Below are 27,227 nucleotides of genomic sequence, written 5' to 3'. Positions count from 1 at the left end.
AGTCCAATTTGTCAACTGAAGGGCACGTTGCCTAACTTCTTTGTCGGGTGCCAATCGGATAATAGGATCCCGTACCATGGAATTGGTGTGGGATTCTTTGTGAAGCTCAGTAACAAATTGACACTTTCTGCTGAGGCCGTGAAGTTCAGCAGGCCAAGCAAGATAGGTTGATTCGGTTGTTTTTGACAACAATAAAAGGCAACACGAGAGGCTACCACATGCATTTGCTTTTGAAAATAGACAGACAGAAGTGAGCACATTTCAGCAAAGGACAAAGACGCAGGATCTTTCAAAGGAGCCAATTGCAACAACAACCGATACATTTTAGGTGAAATCCATGAAAGGAACAGAGACTTACATGTTTGTTCGTCCACAACATGAAATGCCAAGAACTGCTGTCGAAGAAATTTTTCGTAATCAGACCAGTCTTCCGCCGTCTCATTGTAAGGGGGAAAAGTAGGTAGAGACAATGACAAGAGACGCTCCCCAGCATTTGATGCCGTGACAAAATCACGAATCGCATTTGTGAGAAGAGTTTGCTGTTTTACGAGACCTTGCTATAGACCTTGACCATAAACAGGAGCAATAGTCCTAGTATCAGGATTAGCAAAATGATTTGCTGGAAATGTGTGTCAACAATGGAAAAGAAAAATCACTACCTCGTCGCCAATTGTAATAACTTCAAGTTGAACAAATATATTTCAAGGAAGACACAATACATGAAAGTCACAGGTCAAGTAAACAGAGTAAGATGTGTGTACACTTTAACAGTCAAACCATAACTGAGTCCAAGTCTAGCAGCCACTGGTTGGCTGGCCACTTAGGTGGCGCTGCTGCTGCATGACTTGCAGACAGCGCCACATGTAGAGGACGTGCGTAACTGTGCGGCGGCACTTTGAAAGATCGGCGAGTCACAACAAAAACAATAAAGCAGACGGATGTGGCTGGCTGACCCCAAGAATAAAAAGGGAGGTGCTAGCCACTGTGCAACACACTAAAACCTCCAGCCTAAAAGTTTAGGTCAGAGTCCAGTCATATCACCAAACTTTAAAACCTTAGTCACACTTATCGCATCATCAGCTTAAATAGATCCCCACCAAGATTTGGTCCTGCCCTTACATCATAGTATAAAGGGCACTCTGTTAAAACATGGTGTAAAGAGATTTACACTTAACAAGCACGACAAAACAGGGGATCCTCTCTTACCACAGTAAAAAGCCATGTGTCAGAAGGCAGTGCCCAATTCTAAGACATGTGAGAGTCATCTCATCCCAGCTGAGTAACTCGCAGTGGTTGGCTTGTTGACTTCGCCAAACACACCTTATTGGCCATCATTGCCAGTCATTCCACATCCCACAAGTGCATGTACTTTCTGTGTAGTGCAGAAATTACAGCCTGCAAGGGAATAGGTGTATCCGAGAAATTACAGTTATGAAGAAAGTGCCCACCATTAGTCAGAGGGAGAAGTTCAAAAGTTGATTGTATTAGGGGCCATGAGTAACTTTGTCAATAAAATAAGCACATTCACCTCTCCTCCTCAGCCTTCAAAAAGTATTGAGGGGGAACAGATTTATATATACCAAGCAGCAACTTTAAAAGAAGAAAGGAAGGTTAGGTTTAATGTCCCATCAACAAGATCATGAGTGACATAGCACAGGCTTGGATTGGGCAAAGACGGGGAAGAAATCGGCCATGCCTTGTGAAAGGAACCATCCTGGCATCTGCTTCAAACGATTTAGGGAAATCGTGGAAAACTTAAATAGGAATGGCTGCATGCAGGTTTGAACTGTCATCCTCCCAAATGCTTGTCCAGTATGTTAAACACTGTGACACCCCGCTCTGGGAAAAAAAGTACTGAGACACAAAAGAAAAAGTTTCACTTTGCAATATTTAGAAAAGTAGTTAATTGTGTACTGCAATAGAAACTGTAATATAAAACATAAATACTTGTAGTGTTGTCAGGCCAAGGGTTGTGATCATACGCAGATACAAATCTCAAGTACTTGTTTTCATGTGAGCAACACATGAAAAGAAATTTTCACTAGCTACTAGATTTTTCACTAAAATATTATAAAAAGAGAAAATAATTGTGGCACTCTAAGGAATAGTTAATTGATTGTTTTCCCTTAAGAACTAGAATAACTGTGTCAAAATCACAATAAAATTTTCTATGCCATTATTAGTGTTCATTATATTTTACATTAAAATTCTCCTAAAAAGGAATATTCCAAGACAGTAAAGGCTACATTCATTTTATAAAAACCTAAAAATCAGGGCCCTATTTATAAGTCACTGCTAACATGCATAAGGCGATGGGGGAAGCAAATGGCTTTTCGAGCAGAGTCAAAAACATGCCCACGTGAGAAGTGCTTCTACAGTAAGTGAGAGTTTGTTAGCTTACAGCAACACTATGCCATCATTAATTGATGAGCATATTTTTAATCTGACAACATGTCCACTATTTTTACTGTGTGTTGGTGTGTGTGTTTTATATTTTTCAAAAATGTAATGCAAGACATTTTCATGTTCGTGTTTACACTTCTCATGTATAATCTCAGTTAGTTGCAAAGATCTAAAAATGCATGGTTTTACTGATAAGTTTCATTCTAAATAAAAATAGTACAGAGTGAGGTTCTGCAATGTTAAAACACTGAACTTGCATTCACAAGGAACAGGGTTCAAAGCTCTGTCCTGGCATCCACACTCGGTTTCCTATGGTCTCCCCAAGTTGCTAAATGAATGCTGTGGTGGTTCCATTGAAAAGGTCAGTGACAACATCCTGCCTCATTCTTGACTAATCAATTCCCAAGTTTGTATGATAAATGTTAAAGGATTGCAAATCATCTTAAAAGTTCATATTTGTTTCTGTTATATGTGTGCAAGTATTTTTGATGCAAAGCTAATGTTTGATGTATTTGTTCCTTGTATTAGAGATCTGGAGGGGAAAAAAAATTAATAATAATAATAATAATAATAATAAATATGAAGTTGTTCTGTTGTTGATCTTACGTTAAGTTCTGCCACTTTAATAAATATTTGCGCAATCATTTAGATGTTGGATGTATATATTTTTATCCTAAAATGGTAGCAGATTAGCGTGGTTGAGATTAGCACTGATTTGATATATAATTGAGATGTGTTTAATAGTGTCCGAATTGACTACTTCAAGCAGACAGCTTGTGACACGATCACCTTTTTTTTTGCAGGCATGTTACGAAATTATTCAACGTGTTTGTAAGCGTAAACAGAAAATAAGGGCAAAACATCATGACTGAAGAAAAACAACAGGTTGAAAAATTAAATTGCGAAGAAAATTGGGTTACCAGGCATACTCTCATGGAGGCTGTCTTGAAATGTGATGCTGTTTACAATGTTGTATGTGGATCTTTTGTGAAACCGGAAACAAATGTTTAAGATTATGTAACAAAATTAAGTGCTTGGACGAAAGCAAATCCAAAAGCGATGAAACGTCTTGTTTTGTCACAAGAAACAAAATCTGTACTTCGAGTAGCTACACTTGAAACTGCAAAAGATGTTTGGGATAAATTACACCAGATTTGTCATATCCAGCCTGCCAAAAATATCAACTTCTTGTGACATAAGTTTCACAATATCAAATGGGAATTTTCAGGCGCTATGCAAGGTCATTTAACAAAATTTGGCAAAGTACAAATAAAGATGTCTATGCTAAATAAACCAATAGAGGAAGCTTATTTTTATGCACATTTTTAACTTAACGTAAGATCAACAGCAGAACAACTATATTAAAACTTTGCAGATCTCTAATACAAAGAACAAATACATTGTCAAACATTAACTTTATCAAGGATACTTGCACGTAAATAACAGAAACAAATATGAACTTGTAATATTATTTACAATCCTTTAACACTCTCCCACAAGTTCATATTTCATCACCAAATCAGTCTTTATTTTCATTACTTACTTCCATTCCAATCTAAGTTTTCATTCTTGATAGCTTTTTTGCTGATAAGCCCTTAGTAAGAATAGCAGCGTGTTTCAATATGCTTAGAAAATTCACAGAATCCTGCGCCTTTGATATAGCCTATTTAATAGCACTTCGATTGTCAATGCGTAAAGTAGGAATTGAACTATTTTTAACAATGTCAATTTCTTTCAAAAAAGATCAAGCCATACTAAAGATTTACTTGCCTCATTGGCAGCAACAAATTCAGCTTCCATTGATGATTGTGCAACATATTTCTGCAGTTTACTTTTCCACGTTCCTGGTCCACCACAAAACTTCATTAAAACGCCACTTGTTGGACGTCTAGTCAATTTTTCACTTGAGTAATCAGCATAGCTATAACCTTCTATAGCAGAATTGTTCGTTTTCCTAAACTGACTTCCATAATTTATTGTACCCTTCAAAGAGCAAAGAATTCGTTTAATTAATTTTAGGTGTGCTTCGGCAGGCGAATCTTGTGCTCTTGAAGCAACATTTAGAGCATAAGCTAGATCTGGACGTGTCCCCAATGTTAAATATGTGAGACTGCCTATAATTTCTCGGTAAGTGTTGGTATCAGTAGGTGGTGGTCAATCACCTGGTATCTGGTGTCCATCCAGGCTCAATTGGTAAAGATATTGGCTTTGCATCAGTCATATGACACATGGCTAACACTTCTTTTCACATACACCATCTGATTAATCTTCATACAACCATTAAATCTTTGGACTTGCAAGCTAACATTACAATCCACTTCACCTACTAACCATATCAAACTCTTCACGTAATTGTTTTGTGTAATTACGAACTGTTTCACCAGGTCCCATTATCAATCCATCATTCACATGAAATGAAACAAATTTTCATTAAAATACATACAAGGATCAGCACTACTCTCCCACAAATTTGATTTCTTAAGGTACAACTTTAAACACTAATACGAACATTCTGCTGCTTGCTTCAGTCAATACAAGCGTCAAAGCAATCCGCAAACACGGCCTGTATCATCATCATAACCTTGTGGCTGTTGCATGTAAATTTCTTCCTCCAGTTTACCATTCAAGAAAGTTGTTTTAATGTCAAATTGTCTGATGTTCCAATTTCTTTGAATAGCAACACACAAGAGGGCTCTTAGAGTTGCAAAGAACAACATGACTGAAAGTTTCAGAAAAGCCCTGGCCTTTGGCTAAACCCCTTTGCAATTAGCCCTGATTTTTACCATACAATGTCATCGTTATTATCCAATTTAATTGCAAACACCCATTGATTTCCAATAGCGTTCCTTCCAGCCAGTAAATCAACTAATTTCCAAGTACTAACTTTCTGATCTGAGTCATTTCTTCATCAATTGCAGATTTCCAATTTTCTACATCTGAGGTTTTCACTACGCCATCATAGTTCCTTGGAACTTTTCTCAGCATCATCATCTTGGGTCGCTCAGGTTCATCTAGGTAATGTATCGGCCTTCTAATTGTTTGTCTGTCCCTCAAAACTCAATGATGATCTGCAGTTTCAGTCGCTTCTTCACGATCTTTATGATCCAGTCTTGTAATATTTTCTTTTGATATTTCGTCATCATTTGAATCCTATATTTCCGTATCATTCATAAATGATATGTCAACTAATTTGGTAACATCGTTCTTCAATGATTGCTTCAATATTTCAACCTTTAATTTTACATCTCGGCTAACAGTAACTGAATGCTTATCTGGAAGGTATACACGAGAGCCACAGTCATCATAACCAACTATATAACATTTCAAAGATTTGGCATCAAACTTTTTCCGTTTTTGTGCTGGAGACAAAACATTCTGTCCCAAATACTTTTAGATGATTAAACTGACTCTTTTCCTTCTCAAAAATAATACTAAGGGTGTCTTTCCTTTAACCTTTGTTGGCCCAGTTCGGTTCAAAGTATGAGTAGCTGCAAGTACAGCTTCTCCCCATAAAGCTTTTGGAATATGCTTTGTTGACTGAAGCCATGAATGTACCATTTCGCAGATAATTCTGTTATGACACTCAGCAACTCCATTTTGCTGTGGTGTATATGGCACAGTCAAAGAATGTTTCAATCCAATTGACTCAGCATATCATCTCATATCATTATTGTCAAACTCCTTGCCACCACCACTTTGTACTAGAGATCTATGAAGTTTTAAAAATATATAGTTTTTCTGTTATTGATCTTTGCACAATCATTTAGAGATTTTGTGTGTGTGTGTGTGTGTGTGTGTGTGTGTGTGTGTGTGTAACAATAAGCTACATTTGTAATGGTACCTGACATGTCCTATGCTGTTGTGATGAATAGTCAAAGAACAAATAATGTAAATGTAACATCTGTGATTTTCTTTAGTCTAAATCATTCTGGTCTGACTGCTCTGTTACCATTTAGAGTATCACCCATGGTAATCTAATTTTATTATCAAAAATTTTGGTGTAAAATTAAAGGCCGTCAATGTACTTCCCTTAATATGGAAACATTTTGACAATCAAAAATTAATCCAAACTATTTCATATAATTAGCTTTTCTTGTTGCATTTATTATCACAGTTTCTCTGTTGCTTCTTAGAAACCACATTTGTCAGTGGGAAATAGCAGTTAAACATGGAAAAAGAGAAACCACACACACACACACACACACACACACACACACACACACACACACACACACACTCTTTACAGTGGGAATTTAAATTTGTGTTTCTAAAAGTAGTTTAGAATTAATGGTTAACTTAAGTTTCCTGCATCTTCTGTGATTCATAGCAATGACTACTTGCTATGATGTGGTTTCACAAAAAAATTAAAAGACATTGTCAAGCAGAAATGATTTCAGTTAGGTTTAGGGCTCATTACCTGCCACCACTTTAACTTACAAGGGAGATGGGGTTACTCATTTTTGTAGCTGCATACTTTGCTCCTTTTGTGCAACAGTAAAGCTACTTTTGCTCCTAGTGGTGTATTTATGCATGCTGTTACAGTTTTCAGATAATGCCTGACAGTTCACAACAAACTTGATGGAGAACATCTATATAATTAGTTATCTGTTAGTATGTCCAATTTATTTAAAAAGGTGTCATTAATAAGTTAGAGGATGGACACACAATGGTATCCTTGCAGAACTTTTCTGCATTATGAAGACTGTGTGCCTGTATGTGAAAATGCTCAGAAAATTAATACACAGAAAGCAATGTTATGCAATTAACTACAATGAAACTAGTCCAACAAGTGAAACCTTGTTTTTCTGGAACACAAGGAAAAACATTACGTTTAGGAAGATTAATACGCATAACTTCAGGGCTTCAAAAATACAACAACAAATACATATTATAATTAACCGATACTGCTTCACTATGGGAGAAAAAAAAGAAAAAAAAAAGGTCCCATCTCTGTGACATCCGAGGAAAAAAAAAATGCGTCTGTTTGTTTACAGCAATCATGTTGACAGAAAGACACTATAAATGTGTGGGTTTGTATTTGATATACTGTAATGAAACATTTTATATACATTGTCTACCAACTTGTTTTAATTAAACGTGTAGAGTTAATTAAGTGTTAAGCTGTTACAGGTTTAATGCTGATGGGGATAAGTATTTTGCACTATATTATGAATGGATGATTTCCAGAACAAATAAAATTGTATCATAATTATCACCTTACTTCGGTAAGTCGGTTTCCAACTCACACGTGTAAATCTCCGTGGCTCCCAACTTTGTTCGCGCAATTACGTTGTAAACAACAGAAAAAACTGATGCCCAATACGCAGAAAAACCAAACGCCAAACAGTTTTGACTCTACATGGAAGACGATTCATGTTAGCCGTAGTGGCGCTGGGGTCTGCTACTACTACAAAAAACCGCACTGTCAAAGAGTTGTCACTAGCCGCATAAGGCACGATGAAAATATGAAAGCCCCTAAGACACTGAAAATAAATTAAAATTGAAATCCCAGCGCACTTTTCTTTTAACGTTACCTAATACTAAATGATGGCAATGTTTTGTTCACGAAATCTCTCTTTAACTTTCCGAATTAGTCACTGTCTTTCTTTCCTCTTTATGCATAAAATCTTCAGAAATCTGTTTTCCTAACTGGGTCCTCAAACTGCTTATATCTCAAGGGACTGCGCAGTATGCCAAAATTGATTTTTCTCATATCACGAACACAAAAATTATGATTGTCATTAAGGTATAACTCTTTTAGAAATGCTTCTGCTACAGACTGTAAAGGTATTTAATAAGTAGGCACACATTTGGTGCTCGTCAATGTTTCTTTGTTGAAAAATAAACCAATGCCATATTAAGAAACTTATGTCATTACTGTCAGTGACAAGTACCTGGCACAGCTTCAACAGCCGCTGATAGTTCATTTTGTAGATTCCCTTTCAGTTAATTCAGGAGCAGGCACTAACATTTGTACTCTTACACAAATGCGTTCCGGCTTTATTCACAACCTAGTACCCCAGCATCTCCGCTACAGTGCTGCCCTCTTTGCGACAAGCTTGGTGCACAATTTGCTTTCTTGAACAAAAATGGTGGAGCGTAATGGTAAATGCGGTGGGAACCACCAAACGTTTCTGTGTTGTCTGTTAGACTAATGTGACGGAGCAGTTCATAACTAAGTTTAGAAGATACTACTGTGTGTTTTATTTATATCTAATGTGAATATTCTCCAGAGTATGCGAGGAAAATGCCCTGAAAAACGAGGAGAGCTCATCGCTAACGGGAGGTGACCTTCCGTAAAAGAGGACGTTAAATTTCACGTAATTATTAAATTTACTGTACAAAATATACATTTAAAAATGTAAGTTATTGCGTTGTTTTCTTTTGTTTATAAAAGTGTCTTTTACAATTTTGTTTGAGCTACTATATTTTCGCCGATATTGCAACTTGGGTTTTCCATTCAACCAGATGGTTTTCGTAGTTCTAGAAATAATTTTCGTAATCTGTAATTTTTACAATTCTGTAGGGTAACTCAATATAAAAATTAATTTTATTTTTAGTACGTATATTGCATTTTATTCAGAATACTGAATGTACTACAAAGCCTGCGACATTTTCACACAATCCAGTGACAATGAATTAATATTTACAGAATATTATAGTGTATAAGTCATAATCGAATTTATTACTGCTATACAGGTTTGCATGTGGTGGTGAGGTTTGAATGCGCTGCCCCAAATCGACAACCAAAATATTTATTAATTTTTCATAAACTTAGGTTATGTAATATTTCGTGTGCAAGTAACAGAAATAACAATGTCCTGTTCTATATTTCAGATATTGAAATGGGTTCAAAAACAGCTTCTAAGACGGGTAAAGGGAGTGGAAAGCAGAATTCGGGAAGAATGCCTACTGCAAAGGGACAACACCGACAAAAAGAGAAAGATTCTCAAGAACAGGAGGTGGTGCATCGAACAGACTTGTCTGTTCTGAGACAACCAATAAACATAAGCGTTAGACGAGTTTGCGACATTGTTAAAATGTATCAGACGTGTACTTCTGAGGTTAGTGCAATGTTAGGGTGTATTGTATTCCGCCTCCACTTCTGATGTTTGCTTATGTACTGGTACATAGTCGTTTTCTAAATTTTTTTAGTCCACTGATGTTGCGTATAAACACAGTAATTAACTTTTTTGGGTAAGAAATTTGCTGCTTATGAGGTATGACTATCAGGTGCTATTTTCATTGCATGCCAAAACATCACTTCCAGTTTCACATACTGATACTTAATGAGTAAATTACATATTAGGAAATACTGTAACCAGCTACAAGTTTTTGTTGAAATAATTGTATTGCTCTGTTACTAGAATTGGGCTGTAGCCCATCATCAGGATGTAGCACTGACTTCTTTGCAAGTTTTGAATTTATGTCCTAAGTTATAACAAAGCTTTTGTGATTACATAGTATAAAAAAGATTTTATGTTTGTGTTACACAAATGAAAAACTTGCAAAGAGGTCACTGTTACCTTCTGACGATAAGCTCAAGCCGAAAACCATTTATGGTACAATAAACACATATCAGAAAAACTTGTTGCAGTATTTTCTACAGTGTAATTTGGAAAAACAGCTGTAGTGTTCTCCAAGCAAAATGGATACTTAATGAGTAATTTATTACTTGGTTAGTTAAATCAACATAACGGGGCGAACTTGTTTCTTAATTGTAATCATCTACAAAAAATGTGATGTTTGGGAACATGAAACTAAATTTTAAACAATTAATGTGCAATGTATATCGCAAGTGGCCACAAAAAAGAAACATGTAACTATATTGATTATAGTTATTTATATTAAGAAATTACCTAATAGATCATAGTTATTTATCTTAAGAAATTACCTAATGCAGAAGTGGTTTCACACCAAAATTCCATTTGTTTCAGCTGAAACAACTTTTGGATAATGAAGTGGAGATTGTGTATGAGTGTAAAGTGTGCCGCAATTTATTTAGAAGCATGGCCAATATTATATCTCACAAACGAGTATACTGCAGACAGCAATACAGTGAAGCTTATTACTCCTTTAACAAAAGACACACGGTATGATATATCTTCAGTTTTTTAAAACCACAAGTTTTTTGATGAGCTTTTATCTGATTAAAAAAGATAAGGATGTAATTGTCTTCTTCAGCCCTATTTGACTGGACGGAGTATAAATTTTCACTCGTCCCAATATAAATATTTATATGTTGCCTCTCTTATTCCTGTCAGCGCTCTGATATAATTTAAATTCTATTAAAATACTGTGCTCAAAGGGGAGGGGAGGGTCGATAAGTTGTGTAGAACACATTTTGTTCGTCATTGTGTTACGTTTCGTTAAAGTCTCAAGTAAAGTGTGGTAAAGATCTTGTTCCTCCCCTGTAATCTTAGTTGGGGTTACAGCATAGTTAACATTTAAAATATTTTAAGTTTAAGAATACACATTTACTCAGTTTCAGTATTGCTTGATTAACGTTGTTTGTATGGTTATAATATATTGAACGATTTGTGATTTGCAACTTTATATTACTACTATTTCGACTATGATTATTTATGGGATTGGAGGTCCCCTCAGATTTACTTTTATCATGAAGATATATTTATTTTATTTCTTTTTATGCTCATTCGGTACTTCACCAATAGAATGGGCATGGAATGAAATCATAACATGACAATGGTTAGAGCAATATTGCCATATTCCATTCACTGTCACACACTCTCATGTGAGAAGTCTAATAAAGATTCCTTTGAAACCAAATCTCTGTCGTGGGCATGACTGGAAATATAATCTTAATGAAGCTATTGATTAATTAGTGCCAGCCGCGGTGGCTGTGCGGCTCTAGACGCTTCAGTCTGGAACCGCGGGACTGATACGATCGCAGGTTCGAATCCTGCCTCGGGCATGGATGTGTGTGATGTCCTTAGGTTAGTTAGGTTTAAGTATTTCTAAGTTCTAGGGGACTGATGACCTCAGACGTCCCCTTTATTACAACTTTTCACTATTTATTGATCTTGGGCCTACAGCTGTGACAAACTGTTTAAGTGATAACATCTGGTACAACTTTACAGGGGCTGTCCACACTTAACTTGGAAGTATATGTTGGTAAACCTTGGTAAATCATGTCACAAGTGAGCATCCACAGCATACGGATGGCCCCTCTTAAAGTTTGGCCTTGTATGCCGACTGTAACTGTGAGCTTTAGATTATTTGTCATACCATTGTACAGTTTCAGCCTTAAACCACTTTTCAGGCATCAATACATTTGTCAATTCACTGACCAGCCAGAAAAGTTGCAAGACTGATTTTATTCCTGCTGTAGAACTGATGTCAGTGTGATACAGTGGCAGATTGACCTGACAACTGTAAACTACAGATATGCATTTGACCAGACTGTTGTCAGCAGGCAGTGTAGAGTAGTGGACAAGCAAATGTAAAGTGTCAGCATAGTTGTCACAAAGCATATTGGAGCAACATCTGTAAATATAGTGTTCAAGATGTTCTCCAGAATGTTTAAAGAAGAGAAAAGCATGTGCAAAGTTTGACCAGCGCGTCTTGACTCCCGAAGAAAGATGATGACATGTGAATTACTGCCATGACTCAATTGAAATGTAAAACTTGGACAATTCTCCACTGGAAAAAATCATCGTTGATGATTATACTTGGTGTTATCAATACAGACCTATGAACAACATTCCAAAGGAGGATTTTTCTGACAGTTTCAGATGGTTGTGTGAATGTTCTGTGCATTGTACTCAAGTGGAGGGAAACTGTGTAGAACACAAGGCATAACTGCCATTTTTTATTAATCCACTCTCAAAACTTTTTGGCCTGATGGGATACAGTTTCAAAAAGCAGTTATGGTACATTTTGCCATACTAGTCTCCTGCACGTACTACTTTATTTGAATAGAGAGCTACCAGCCGTTATACATCTTCATCTACACTCTGCAAACCACTGTGAGGTGCACTGCACAGGGTACATCCCATTGTACCAGTTATTAGGATTTTTTCATGTTCCATTCACATATGGAGCACAGGAAAATTGATTTTTTAATGCCTTTCTGCATGCACTAGTTATTCTAATTTTATTCCCACGTTCTCCATGTGACTAGTACATAGGAAGATAGTAACTGTTCTCGATAGAACAGATACCATTGATGACCGTGCAGCTTCTCTAGAATAAATGGTAATTAATTGAAACCCTCAGCTACCAACAGATGTTCTTATACCTCAATGGGGACAGTTGAAAATGTGTGCCCCGACCGGGACTCGAACCGGGATCTCCTGCTTACATGGTAGATGCTCTATCCACCTGAGCCACTGTCGTCTGTGCAAATTTGCACAGGTTGCCCAAACTCTTACGAGAATTGTTACCTTAGTGGGCACGAGTAATGAGTGGATGGGCAAATATCTATTGGGTACATTACGTATGTAGATTGTGGACAGTTGGGAATGTGGGTCTCACAGGAAGTGTGCAAGGGATAAGTACCTGCAGTTGCGCTATTCATCTGTGTCCTCCCCACCAAAAAGTCCTCAATCCGATCACAGATTTCACTTAATACCCCTTATCATGGAACTTATGACAATAAGCGTAGATGTTGTACTTAGTCAAACACTCTTTGGAAATCAAGAAATACTGAATCCACCTGGTTGCCTTGATTGAAAGCTTTCAGTACTGTATCTCATGTGGGAAAAGTGGAAGTTATTATTTATAATTTAAAATTATGTCTATTACCAAATAGCATTGCACTCAAATTGTACATTATCATTGTACAGTAATTAATGTAAGTGTGGCTCTACAGAAAATACAATATTTTCTATAGTGCCTTGCCCACACCAATTAACACTGTCCATGCATGTGCCTCGAAACATATGTTGATAATAGCTCCTGTTTTTTTATTATGTTCTGTAGGTTCCATGAAGAAGGACAGCCCTCAGGGATGTGGAATGAGTCAATGTATAAATTAAAAGAATATAGGCAACTAATAGAAACTAAATAATTACACTGTATTAACAACAAACTATCACCATATTGCTTAATTTTATTGGTGCTTAACACCAACTAAATGTAAGCTAGTAAATTAAAAAGAAAGTCAGTTCTATCGGGGGAAAACCTTATGCTGTTATCTCCTATTGGTAACTTAATATTTAGTTATTTATTGCTGCTGCCTTTAATCTAGCTATTAGAACTTTTCAGACCTTCAATAGCTTGTATAAGGAGAGGCTAGTGAGATATGTTTTTAGCTACCTTTTGAATTACTAGAATGTCCATTCATTTGCTTTATTTTAAATGGGAGCTTGTCGAGTACATTAGTGGTAGAGTGTGTATACGAGATCTGTTCACAAAACGGTGGTACATTCATAATTTCACACCAGCGGTGTTTTGGGGCAAAATATGGTTGGTGTTCCTGCTCACACCTGTCTTTAATGTGTACCTACCAGAAATTTTATTGTTGTATGTCTGTTAGTTATTGTTCATTTCCATATTGAGTAGAATGTTGTGTCATACAGTTTGCGAATTTCAAGATGCCAAAGTTAGAGGAGTAATGCATCTGCATTAAATTTTGTGTGAAACTCAAGATAATCTTTACAGAGACATACCAAATGATGCAGGAAGCCTATGGCGACGAGTGCCTAAGCTGCAGTTGGTGTTACGAATGGTTCACGTGACTTAAAAACGGCTCGTCTGAAGTTAAAGATGGCTCTCGATCAGGATGCCCTTTGACATCTTCTGATGACACTCGTGTCAGTATCATCAGTGAAATTGTGCATGCCATTCAAAGACTGACTGTCCAAGAGACTGCAGAAGAATGTACTATTTCAGTTGGATCATGTCATGAAATCCTGACACAGCATCTTGGAATGTGTTGTGTTGCCACCATGTCTGTCCCATAGCTCCTGAGACAAGACCAGAAAGACCATCACCTCACAATCTGTCAAGAACTTTTGGATTCACAAATGAGCATGAGATGTTCCTTAAGAGAATCATAACTGGTGATGAGACGTGGATCTAGAGTAATGATGTTGAGACCATGATTCAATCTGCACAATTGGTCAGGAAAGGTTCTCCAAGACTAAAAAGAGATTGTCAGGTCAGGTCAAATATCAAAGCCATGCTGATAGTTTTCTTTGACTTTGAAGGATTAGGTCATCATGAATTTGTCCCAGAGGGACAAACTGTTAATCGGTGATACTATCAAAATGTTTTGTGACACCTGCGAGAAAATGTAAGAAGGAAATGTCCTGAAATATGCTGAGACAAGTTGTGGCTCTTGCACCTGCACGTTCATCCCAGTTGCTGTATGACTATCGCACAAAAAATGAAATCGCTGTGCTGCTCGTCCTCCTTATTCTCCAGACCTGTTGGACATTTTTTGTGAATGCCATTGAAAGGATAAAGATTTGCAATGACTGAGGAGACAAAAGAAAATTCACAAGCGGCACTTTGCGTGATCCAGCAAATGGCATACCAAGACTTCTTTCGGAAGTGGAAATGGCTTTGGGGGTGGTGTATCTGTTGTGGAAGAGAGAGTATTTCAAAGGAGACCATGCACAATAAGTAAAAGGTAAGCATAGAAAAATATTGTGGACAAAGTTGCCCCCTAATTGGAAAGGTTTTTCCTACCCTTCACATACACTGACACCTTTCCCTTGTAAAGTGTGAGAGTTGTATATTACATGTATCAGATAAGTGTAGATGACTGTAATGGGTGCATGTTTAGTATTTATGACATGTTTCCAGTGTAAGATGATGATAGAAGGTAGAGAGGGTGAAACCCTGTGGCGGTACATGGCCATCCCAGGGGGCCACCGTGCTTAACTACCTATCTGATAAATGGATCACCACCAATAGTGTTACATGCCCTCTGTCTGTGAAACACTGTGGAGATATTTGAAATTGAATCCAGGACATTGATGAAACATCTCATGATCAGGAACTTTACATGACCACCCTCCTCCCCTTTGCCAGAAAGGCAAAGGGAAAATTACTGACCATGTGTGGTATATCTGGGCAGTAACGTGGCATCTTAAACATGATTCTTCAAATTAGTATGTGACTCACAATGAATGTTTACTGGGTACTGAAGAGCAGAAGAAGAAAAAAATGGTCTCCACAATGAACCTTGATAACAGAAATAGTAAGAGTCTATCTGAACAAAATCCATCTCTGAGGAATTTCTCAAGAGACAAATGTAACAAGGAGACATGACTCTTTGGGAAAACAATCCACAGTGAAGGGGAAAAGTATGGAACTCAGTGTGCAGTCAGATCGTTTAACGGAGATAAAGTTGTTCAACAGAATTTTGAAGAGTCTTCAAAACAAGAGCAATTATAGTTTGAATACTTATCCCTGCTTGTAACGTTACAGCAGAAATTTGAATGTTGAAACTTACTCTCCGCCTCAAGCTTGACTGTTGCCAAACCCACTGTACTTTATGTGAATTTAGCCAAGTATCTCTCTTTGATATCCAATTTTTCACTCTCTCTTTGTGAAACAATGACATTGATTGCTACACTGCTTTGTTTTGACGGTTTACTTCTCCGTATATTGTTTCATGTGTCTTATTTCCAGCCTCTTCTTCTCTGCTCCATCTCATTTCCCTCTCCCTATAAACTGTTAACGTAATCTTCCTTCATTGCACTTTGCAACTGTCCCCTACCCACCTATCCTCCCACCCAATTACATACTACACCTTACATGTATTTTTCCTACGTTGTCCTGAATGACTTTGCTTTGTCATTTGCTCCCAAGTTTTTAAGTGTGTCTTTCATCCAGGTTCCTGACCTCTCCAAGGAGTCCATAGTTTTTTTAAATCTTATTTTCAGACATCTTTAACAATGAATTAGTTTTAATTTATTAGTGAGATATTCACAAACATTACCTCGCTGGGAGTTTCCAGATCTGAATTTAACTTGTGAGCGTAGTCATTGTATTAAACAAACATAAACTTTTTTGCTACAGTTAAGACACAGGAATTTTTCTTGGGAGAAGCAGGATTCGGATCCTCAGCTGCAACCCTGTTTTAGGTGTCCCTAAACCATGGCAAGTGAATGGTGGGGAGATTTCTTAAATGTAGCAGCAACTAATTTCCTTCTTCATCTTGGTTCAGTTGAGCTCCAGTTCTGTTTCTAATGACCTCACTGTCAGTAATAAAGCAAACATTAAATAATATAACATTGTATCAGTAATTGTACAATATATCAGATTACAGCATTGAAAGTGAGCTGAGAACATTTACACCAATAATGATTGCTTGAATTAGTATATATTTTATTACCAAAATATCTCCACAGATCAAAATAATTGTGGAAGATACTTTCATGCACACAGTTGACAAGACATCCTACACTACAACTTTAAAACTGCAGTGCATTGAGTTGAATAATATGATCCTCTTGGTTCCCCTGTTTGACAATTTATGTAGTTCTCACAGCTATCTAGGATAGCAGTTCATTCCAGAAATATAGGCACATCTGTCAGTGTCAGTAGTACCTTGCAGAGAAAAAACTACTGCAAAAATAAGTGAGTAACATGCATCATTTTGTGTATACATGTGTATGTGTATCATTTTAAGATTTCTTTTATTTTTCAGATGGATGATTACACTGTGATAATACAGCCAGAACCAGTTGTTACAGCATCTTCGGAAAAAGAAAGTTGGAGTACAAGTGACAAAGCACCTTCTCATGAGACTAATAATGAGGTTGTGGCATTGAGAGACATAAAAGCTACAGTGCCTCGTATTGTCAGTTCTTCAAAACCTAAGAAGGATTTAACTCAAATAATAGAAGAACTTTCTGATAAGAAAGGAATTAAAAATTTTAAGGAAACTGTTGCCCATTATTCAGCTTCCAGCCTATATGAAGATATTAACAGAAGTCTCATTTCAAGAGCTCAGCAACGCAAGCAGCACGCTATTCACCTGGAACCAACTGGAAGCCCATCTGGTGTATTCCAGACCAAATTACATGCTACAACATCCACAACTATACAAGCAGAAAATATTGATCTCATGAAAGCTCAGGTATGTCTGCCAATAAATGTGCATGTTTTATTTCATTAGTGGTGACAAATTTCAAAGGAAATATACATTATCTACAGCTCAGCAGTTGGTCTCAGTGGTGAATTCAGTCTATTCTCTCAGACTTTATTACACGCCCAAGATTTTTAATGTTGTAATAAGTCTAGATCTGCACTTCAGACATTTGTACTATTATGTAAAACATGGGTAAATAAATTGCAGTTCCCATGACAAAGAAAAAGAACCTGATAGTATTAGATTATAAAATCTTTCATAAACTTCTAGAGACTGTTACGTCATTTAAATATCTAATGGTAATACCATGAAGCAGTAGGAAATGGGACAAGCGCACAAAATCAGTAGTAGTGAAGATAACTAGAAGGCTTCAATTTGTGGGGGGGGGGGGGGGGGGTAAGTGTAATGAAAACCACATTAAATGTTAGTGTGAACAATTCTGAGAGCAGGCTGTTGCTCCAGTATTTTATTTATTGAGTTGATGTGACCATAGCCATAAAATTAAGATATGCACTGCTAGGATTGTAACAGATCAGCAATGCCCATACATAATGCTCGGGTACTTACACGAAAGCCTTTTGTGTGAATCTAGAAAATTAGTATTCAGTGTGCATTGTTCAACACTTTTATTTCTATCACTATATGTCTTGCTAAGTATCTGTGGAAACAAGGTAAGAGAGACTAGTGCACATATGTAGCAACTGTCTCTATACTACCTGAATATATAACTCTAGATTTGGAGTATAGAACTTCACTTGCCTGCAGAATCCTGTCATCTGCATCATATGCTGTATTGTAGTCAGGAAAAAAGTAGCCATTTGGCTGAACATGACACTTTAACAGCATCCTAAGCAGGGGTCTATCAGTTCAGTTTAATATGATAATACTTCATTAAATGATACAAAGATATCCAGGATAGTTCCTTTCTTTACATATGCTAAGAATAGTGTAGTCTCTCTTCTGGGTTAGTTCCAGCAAATGGTAACAAAAATAGACTAACTTAAAATTGTGAAGGCATACTTACTGTGTACAGGTCTACCCTGCAGGTAACTGATAATCATTTGCAGTACTATTTCCGAAATTCATTATCTATCACATTGTATGCATCTCCATATTACCAAAATACACATAAATAGTACCCAAAAGTACAGGTTACCATCCTGAAAACTTGATATTTCATATACTTTTGGGAAAAATACACTGTCACATTTGCAGAATGTGTGTCTGTGACAGTGAGTGACACAAATAATGCTGATAAGTAATGCATCACCTCAGATATGAGTATGTAAAACTCTATTTTGCTTTAGATTGAGAAGCTCATGCACGTGTTAGCAAGAGTTCCTGGTAATGGAGGAAGCTACTAGTGTAGTTAAGCCCAAGTTTGAATTATAAGTAGCAGCATGTCTGATAAATGTTAATTTTGTTCAAGAAGTGTCTGCATTGTTTGAGAACTTTATTTCTAAGAATTACTCATTGTTAAAGATTTGTTTCTGCTGTAGAGAAATTTGTCAACATCGAGTATAGATTTAAGTGTCAGGAAGTCATTTATGAAAGTATTTGTATGGAGTGTAGCCATGTATGGAAGTGAAACATGGACGATAAATAGTTTGGACAAGAAGAGAATAGAAGCTTTCGAAATGTGGTGCTACAGAAGAATGCTGAAGATTAGATGGTTAGATCACATAACTAATGGGGAAGTATTGAATAGGATTGGGGAGAAGAGAAGTTTGTGGCACAACTTGACCAGAAGAAGGGATCGGTTGGTAGGACATGTTCTGAGGCATCAAGGGATCACCAATTTAGCATTGGAAGGCAGTGTGGAGGGTAAAAATCATAGAGGGAGACCAAGAGATGAATACACTAAGCAGATTCAGAAGGATGTAGGTTGCAGTAGGTAGTGGGAGATAAAGAAGCTTGCACAGGATAGAGTAGCATGGAGAGCTGCATCAAACCAGTCTCAGGACTGAAGACCACAACAACAACAACAACAAAGATTTGGCTGATATCTAGCATATCATTTATCAGTTTCTTGTGTATCGTGTAGTGTTGTTTCTCCTTACACTGGAAAGAATGACTAAAGCATAAGTGAAAATAAAGCAGGATTACTTTTCTAATCAGCTCATCAGAATGTGGATTACTCTCAATTTTGAAAATGACACCACATGACTACCACCCGTTTTTACACTAGTTTTTAAGCCATTCATGTTGTTCTCTAGAAATCTGGAAATGGCCCTGACTACGGTCAAACCACTGGAAACTGCTGTGAATGGGCATATTTTGCGAGTCATGAACCAGAGATACTGAAGGTACCTCAAGTGCCATCCTCTCTACATCTTCATCTACATGACTACTCTGCAATTCACATTTAAGTGCTTGGCAGAGGGTTCATCGAACCACAATCATACTATCTCTCTACTATTCCACTCCCGAACAGTGAGCGGGAAAAACGAACACCTAAACCTTTCTGTTCGAGCTCTGATTTCTCTTATTTTATTTTGATGATCATTCCTACCTATGTAGGTTGGGCTCAACAAAATATTTTCGCATTTGGAAGAGAAAGTTGGTGACTGAAATTTTGTAAAAAGGTCTCGCCGCGACGAAAAACGTCTATGCTTTAATGACTTCCTTCCCAACTCGTGTATCATATCTGCCACACTCTCTCCCCTATAACGTGATAATACAAAACGAGCTGCCCTTTTTTGCACCCTTTCGATGTCCTCTGTCAGTCCCACCTGGTAAGGATCCCACACCGCACAGCAATATTCTAACAGAGGACGAACGAGTGTAGTGTAAGCTGTCTCTTTAGTGGACTTGTTGCATCTTCTAAGTGTCCTGCCAATGAAACGCAACCTTTGGCTCACCTTCCCGACAATATTATCTATGTGGTCCTTCCAATTGAAGTTGTTCGTAATTTTAACACCCAGGTACTTAGTTGAATTGACAGCCTTGAGAATTGTACTATTTATCGAGTAATCGAATTCCAACGGATTTCTTTTGGAACTCACGTGGATCATCTCACACTTTTCGTTATTTAGCGTCAACTGCCACCTGCTACACCATACAGCAATCTTTTCTAAATCGCTTTGCAACTGATACTGGTCTTCGGATGACCTTACTAGACGGTAAATTACAGCATCATCTGCGAACAGTCTAAGAGAACTGCTCAGATTGTCACCCAGGTCATTTATATATATCAGGAACAGTAGAGGTCCCAGGACGCTTCCCTGGGGAACACCTGATATCACTTCAGTTTTATTCGATGATTTGCCGTCTATTACTACGAACTGCGACCTTCCTGATAGGAAATCACGAATCCAGTCGCACAACTGAGACGATACCCCATAGCTCCGCAGCTTGATTAGAAATCGCTTATGAGGAACGGTGTCAAAAGCTTTCCGGAAATCTAGAAATATGGAATCAACTTGAGGTCCCCTGTCGATAGCGGCCATTACTTCGTGCGAATAAAGAGCTAGCTGCGTTGCACAAGAGCGATGTTTTCTGAAGCCATGCTGATTACGTGTCAATAGATCATTCCCTTCGAGGTGATTCATAATGTTTGAATACAGTATATGCTCCAAAACCCTACTGCAAACCGACGTCAATGATACAGGTCTGTAGTTAAATGGATTACTCCTACTACCCTTCTTGAACACTGGTGCGACCTGCGCAATTTTCCAATCTGTAGGTACAGATCTATCGGTGAGCGAGCTGTTGTATATGAGTGCTAAGTAGGGAGCTATAGTATCAGCGTAATCTGAAAGGAACCTAATCGGTATACAATCTGGACCTGAAGACTTGCCCGTATCAAGCGATTTGAGTTGCTTCGCAACCCCTAAGGTATCTACTTCTAAGAAACTCATGCTAGCAGATGTTCGTGTTTCAAATTCTGGAATATTTCATTCGTCTTCCCTGGTGAAGGAATTTCGGAAAACTGCGTTCAATAACTCCGCTTTAGCGGCACAGTCATCGATAACAGTACCATCGGCACTGCGCAGCGAAGGTATTGACTGCGTCTTGCCGCTTGTGTACTTTACATACGACCAGAATTTCTTCGGATTTTCTACCAAATTTCGAGACAATGTTTCGTTGTGGAACCTATTAAAGGCATCTCGCATCGAAGTACGTGCCAAATTTCGCGCGTCTGTAAATTTTAGCCCACCTTCGGGATTTTGCGTTCTTCTGAACATCGCATGCTTTTTCCGTTGCCTTTGCAACAGCGTTCGGACCTTTTTTGTGTACCACGGGGGATCCGTTCCATCTCTTACCAATTTATAAGGTATGAATATCTCAATTGCTGTTGCTACTATATCTTTGAATTTCAGCCACATCTCGTCTACATTCGCATAGTCAGTTCGGAAGGAATGGAAATTGTCTTTTAGGAAGGCTTCTAGTGGCACTTTATCCGCTTTTTTAAATAAAATTATTTTGCATTTGTTTCTGATGGATTTGGAAGAAATGGTATTGAGCCTAGCTACAATGACCTTGTGATTACTAATCCCTGTATCAGTCATGATGCTCTCTATCAGCTCTGGATTGTTTGTGGCTAAGAGGTCAAGTGTGTTTTCGCAACCATTTACAATTCGCGTGGGTTCGTGGACTAACTGCTCGAAATAATTTTCGGAGAAAGTATTTAGGACAATCTCGGAAGACGTTTTCTGCCTACCACCGGTTTTGAACAAGTATTTTTGCCAACATACCGAGGGTAGGTTGAAGTCCCCACCAACTATAACCGTATGAGTGGGGTATTTATTTGTTACAAGACTCAAACTTTCTCTGAACTGTTCCGCAACTGTATCATCGGAGTCTGGGGGTCGGTAGAAGGAGCCAATTGTTAACTTAATTCGGCTGTTAAGTATAACCTCCCGTGGATCCTGTCTCCTCTGCGTAAAGTATGGGATCTATCACTAATCGTCCACTTGACCGTGAGTGTTGTGTCAGTGATATGGCTAGATGCCCTTTGAAGGGGAGACAGAGACCAAGGAGAACTCAGGTTGTTATCTCTATCCCCCTAACCAACAAGTTCGAGGTGCTGTCTCCCACTGAAACCAAAATTGAGCCAGTGAGACTCACTTCACCTCTTGGGAAAACACTGTGTTCTGTGTCAAGAGTATTCAAACACAAAAGAGTAAGGGTAGTTCAAGCACACAGCAGATATGGGAGCCTGTAGGGAAGTGACAGCAAGGGATGGGAAGGAACAACAGGTGCTTTCTGTGTGTTTGCTTGGGCCACTTATTAAACATATTGAAGAGGCTCTTCCATCAGTCTTTGAAGGAATGGGATGCAGCCAACTGCAATTGAGGTGCACATGTTACCTCTTATCTGGGCCTTGGTCACAGAGTTTCATTGAAGTTCACAATTTGCAGCATTGCCTGCAGAACTACTTGTGATCTCCTGGTTCTGAGCCAAGTGGAAGGACTGAACCTGAGACTTTGAATGTTCTGTGGCAAATAACACGGTGACTTTGTGGACTTGGACCACAGGGCTGAGAATTTCAGGATCCCCTAAATGCTCAGGTGTGCCCTACACACCAGAAGCTGCAACCCAAATAGCTGACTGCATGTGGTGCGTACACAAGAGTTTTTTACATTAGGAATATTTCAGTCTTGTTCAGATAGTGGACTAGAAGTATCAGTATAAGATTCTTAGAAATGTTTCCTACTGGTGATAGTACTTCAATCATCATGATTAACTGCCGAATCATATGCAACAAAGTGCCAGAGCTTGAAGGTATCCTAAAAAGCAATGATGGTCACACGGTGCTAGGTATAGAAAGCTGGGTAAAACCTGAAATTGATAGTGGTAAGATTTTTGGGGAAAATCTAACGTGTATATCATAAGGATAGGCTAATCGTAGGTGGAAGTGGTGCATTTGTTGCATTAGTCAAGAAACACAAATTCATCAAGGTAAATATTGAAACAGCATTCAAGATTGTTTGGGTGAAACTTAGTGAAGGACGGGCACATAATATAATCAGAGCTTTGTATCGACTACAAGACTAATCTCCAGATGCAACCAAAAACTGCCTGCCTCACAGCTACAGCTGTCAGAGACAATGTTCACGTGTCTGAGAGCTGCTCTTGTATGAATGTGTGTGTGCTTTCTACTTAAGAAGAAGAGCTTTTGGCCAAAAGCTCAAATGTTTAGTAGTCTCTTTATTGCACCTGTCTGTGACTCATCTCCTTCTCTGCATAATGAGTAACAGTGTATCATGTTTGTAATATTTTTACCACAAGGTGAGACAAATTAATGGGGTAAGTGATAAGATAACAAAGAAATGGTAAAGTGAATAATTTTTAGGATGTAGAGAAATTAGAGCTTCTAAAACTAATTATTGAAAATGTATTAGTTTGCAAGCTTTTGAAGCCAGTGGCTCTTTCTCTGGGTAGGAGGAGGGGCCACAGGTTCCAAAAGCTTCCAAACTGTAATACGTTTTCATATGTGTGTTCTCCTGCCACTGTTTGAGTGGCAGATTTAAAAAAAAAAGATCCATCCCAGTGTAAATCCTGTCCCATGCACCCTCCCACCACCACCTACTCAAGTCCTGTAACCCGAGGCATAGCCACGTGTGAAAGCACCCACGTGATTTACCAACTGACCTGCCTACACTGTGCAGCTTTCTATGTGGGAATGACCAGCAACAAACTGTCCATTCACATGAATGGACACAGACAGACAGTGTTTGTTGGTAATGAGGATTACTCTGTGGCTAAACATGCCTTGGTGCACAGCCAGCACATCTTGGAACAGTGTTACACCGTCTGGGTTATCTGGATACTTCCCACTAACACCAACCTGCCAGAACTCCGGAGATGGGAAAGTGTCCTTCAGTATATCCTCTCTTCTCATTACCCGCCAGGCCTCAACCTCCGCTAATTTCAAGTTGCCGCTGCTCATACCTCACCTGTCATTCAACAACATCTTTGCCTCTGTACTCCCGTCTCGACTGACATCTCTGCCCAAACTCTTTGCCTTTACAAATTTCTGCTTGTGTCTGTGTATGTGCGGATGGATATGTGTGTGTGCGCGAGCGTATACGTGTCCTTTTTTTCCCCCCTAAGGTAAGTCTTTCCACTCCCGGGATTGGAATGACTCTTTACCCTCTCCCTTAAAACCCACATCCTTTCGTATTTCCCTCTCCTTCCCTCTTTCCTGATGAAGCAACCATTGGTTGCGAAAGCTTGAATTTTGTGTGTATGTTTGTGTATCTATCAACCTGCCTGCCCTTTCGTTTGGTAAGTCAGATCATCTTTGTTTTTAGATATATTTTTCCCACGTGGAATGTTTCCCTCTATTATATTCAATTACTTATATTTTCACAAATAGATTATTTTTGTTGATTGTTGGGAATGTTGGATTTATAATAGATATGTTGAGATGGAAGATTAGTCCCAAGTAGGATGGAGAATGACATCCAAGCAGTCGACACACTAATGAGTTAACATTAAAAATTACAGGACATTTAGAGAGAGGGGGGCCATTAAATTTCAAATGTGTAGTATGTTGTTGAAAATAGGAAAACTCCAAGCATATGTTTAGTATAGACAATTCCACATTCATTCATTCCGTCATGATGGAAAGCCGTCACGGCTGTGGAATGAAACAAATCGTCTAATAACATGCAGAAGCAGCCACTGCAGGCTACTCTTTATAATATATTAATAATAACAATATTAGAAAAGGAAAGCTACTACTCACCATATAGCGGAGATGCTGAGTCGCAGATAGGCACAACAAAAATATTTTTACAATTATACCTTTCAGCCATTAAGGCATTTGTCAAGGACTACACTCGTGTGGTGGTTTCAGTTGTCTGAGACCGTAGTTACGTGTGCACGTGTGTGTGTGTGTGTGTGTGTGTGTGTGTGTGTGTGTGTGTGTGTGTGTGTGTGTGTGTGTGTGTGCATTGTTAACAAAGGCCTTAATGGCCGAAAACTGTAATTGTGAGAATCTTTTTGTTGTGACTACCTGCAACTCAGCATCTCCGCTATATAATGAGTGGCAACTTTCCTTCCCTAATCCTGTTACATTCCATCCTGGATTTTCCGTTGTATTAACAATAAAATGGACTATAGTTAAAATAATCATACTGATACTAATAGGAACTACTCCTGTGTTAACCATGTGAAAAAAAGGTTGTGCTTGGACCATTGTTCCAGGAAAACAGCAATGAGTTATAACTTATTTAGTAAACATAGTTATGCTCACATATAAGTTGTTAATTTTTTTGTTTTAGATGATTGGTTCCGATCTTCTAAAGAGATTGTCATCAGGAATATTGAACTGATGATGTTCTCCGTAGAAGATTGAAACTGGTCATCTAAAAATAAAAATTAAAATTAAACCTTATATGTAACCATAACTATGTTCACTAAGTAAGAGAAATTATCCTTTGTTCTTCATTGATAAATGTCATTTGATTATTTTAAGTAGTTACAGTAGTTCTGGTGAAATATGTGAAAATGTAGAGCATCAATAAATAGCATGTCTGTCATGACTTACATTGTTGTATAAATATGAGTTAAGAATCATCATCTATAAAAGACAGGTTAATTTTTAACCATGATGTATGGGATGAACTGTATTTACAAACTGCCTGTGTGTGTTATAATATCACAAAACACTATTGTTGATTGCCAGGTCAGATTCATTTAAAGCCAGTTCTAAACTTCATCCTCCAGACAACTGAGAAAACTATGTGCTACAGGAATTAATTGCTCCTGTGTGCTATTAATTTGCACAATTTATGAAGGAGTTGCATTAACTAAGAAGCAGAATTATTTTACCTATTAGAAGTTGTTTAAATTGTACATTAGCTGCAAATTTGCATTTGAAAGTGTAACACTCAAACATACATTTTCCCTGGTAAAATGGTGACTACCAAATTTTACTGTATTTTTACAGAGACAAAAGTGGCTGTTCAGTATTTGTACAAGGAGACAAAGTTCTGATGACTACAGATAGATACATTTAAAAGTGGAAACAATTATTTTAAGTTTTGAAACAAAAAGTTCTTTTCTCAGGGAGGACAGGGGGATAAGGAAGGGAAGGTCACTCAGAACCCAAGTTGAAAGGGACAGAACTATTGTGAGGAAGGGAGGAGACAAAGATAAGAGCCGGTCTGCCTTCCATTGTTACAGTTTTCCTGAGAAACTTTTTCTTTTGGTAAAATATTATGTATACTATTATGGTTTATTTTATATCTGTCTTTGCAGGTAATTGAACTGCAGCACATGGTGCGTGAAACTGAAGCTGTTTTGGATGAAGAGGGGAGGATTGTGCAGATAAAGGGATCCTGTAATGGGCCAGCAGCATCTCCTAGCAAAGAAACAACTGCTGTTTTAAGTCCAACTAATAGCACACCTGAAACAAAAGACACTCATGTTTGCTCTCAGTGTAAGTATTTGTTACGAAATCTTTTGTTATCTTGTGGTTACCATATGGTTCATATTATTGAAATTGGTAAGCTAAATTTCAAGTGATTTATCTTTGGTAATGAGGAAGTACATGACTAAAATGTGTAAATATTAATAAATCCCTAGGTGACATTACTACACATCGACAGAGAGTAATTTTAATTTTTTATATTTGCAACCGTCCTAAGTGGACTGACACTGGGCAGTCTCACACAGTTTTTTTTTTACTGTGGAACCCACATTCTGTAGATTCAGAGTATCAATGGAAACACATATCTTGATGATGAATGTTAGAGACAGATGTCAACTGAAACAAACATATGCCACTATAAATTAGATT

The 27,227-nt window shown here is 37.9% G+C and overlaps 2 protein-coding genes across 4 annotated transcripts in view; one reads left to right on the top strand and one right to left on the bottom strand.

Moving 5' to 3' along the window:
* The window catches only part of LOC126336781 (ubiquinol-cytochrome-c reductase complex assembly factor 1-like), a 106,354-nt gene extending 97,971 nt beyond the window's left edge, over positions 1–8,383 (bottom strand). The window contains exon 1 of the mRNA XM_050000800.1: positions 8,298–8,383. Coding sequence (XP_049856757.1) covers positions 8,298–8,330 — 33 coding nt within the window. The 5' untranslated portion in view covers positions 8,331–8,383. The remainder of the gene's footprint in view (positions 1–8,297) is intronic.
* Positions 8,384–8,423: 40 nt separating this feature from the next.
* The window catches only part of LOC126336778 (uncharacterized), a 53,732-nt gene continuing 34,928 nt past the window's right edge, over positions 8,424–27,227 (top strand). The window contains exons 1-6 of one of the 3 annotated variants that reach the window (XM_050000794.1): positions 8,424–8,508; positions 8,637–8,723; positions 9,241–9,467; positions 10,341–10,496; positions 17,030–17,461; positions 26,687–26,867. In XM_050000794.1, coding sequence (XP_049856751.1) covers positions 9,249–9,467; positions 10,341–10,496; positions 17,030–17,461; positions 26,687–26,867 — 988 coding nt within the window. In that variant the 5' untranslated portion in view covers positions 8,424–8,508; positions 8,637–8,723; positions 9,241–9,248. Of the gene's footprint in view, positions 8,765–9,240; positions 9,468–10,340; positions 10,497–17,029; positions 17,462–26,686; positions 26,868–27,227 lie in introns of all 3 variants that reach the window. The other 2 variants (XM_050000793.1, XM_050000791.1) reach the window with 2 other exon arrangements.

The sequence above is a fragment of the Schistocerca gregaria genome, chromosome 2 (genome assembly GCF_023897955.1).
Source record: "Schistocerca gregaria isolate iqSchGreg1 chromosome 2, iqSchGreg1.2, whole genome shotgun sequence".
Classification (NCBI taxonomy): domain Eukaryota; kingdom Metazoa; phylum Arthropoda; class Insecta; order Orthoptera; family Acrididae; genus Schistocerca; species Schistocerca gregaria.
Note: the sequence above shows the minus strand (reverse complement) of the source record. Positions and strands in the feature narration are given on the sequence as shown.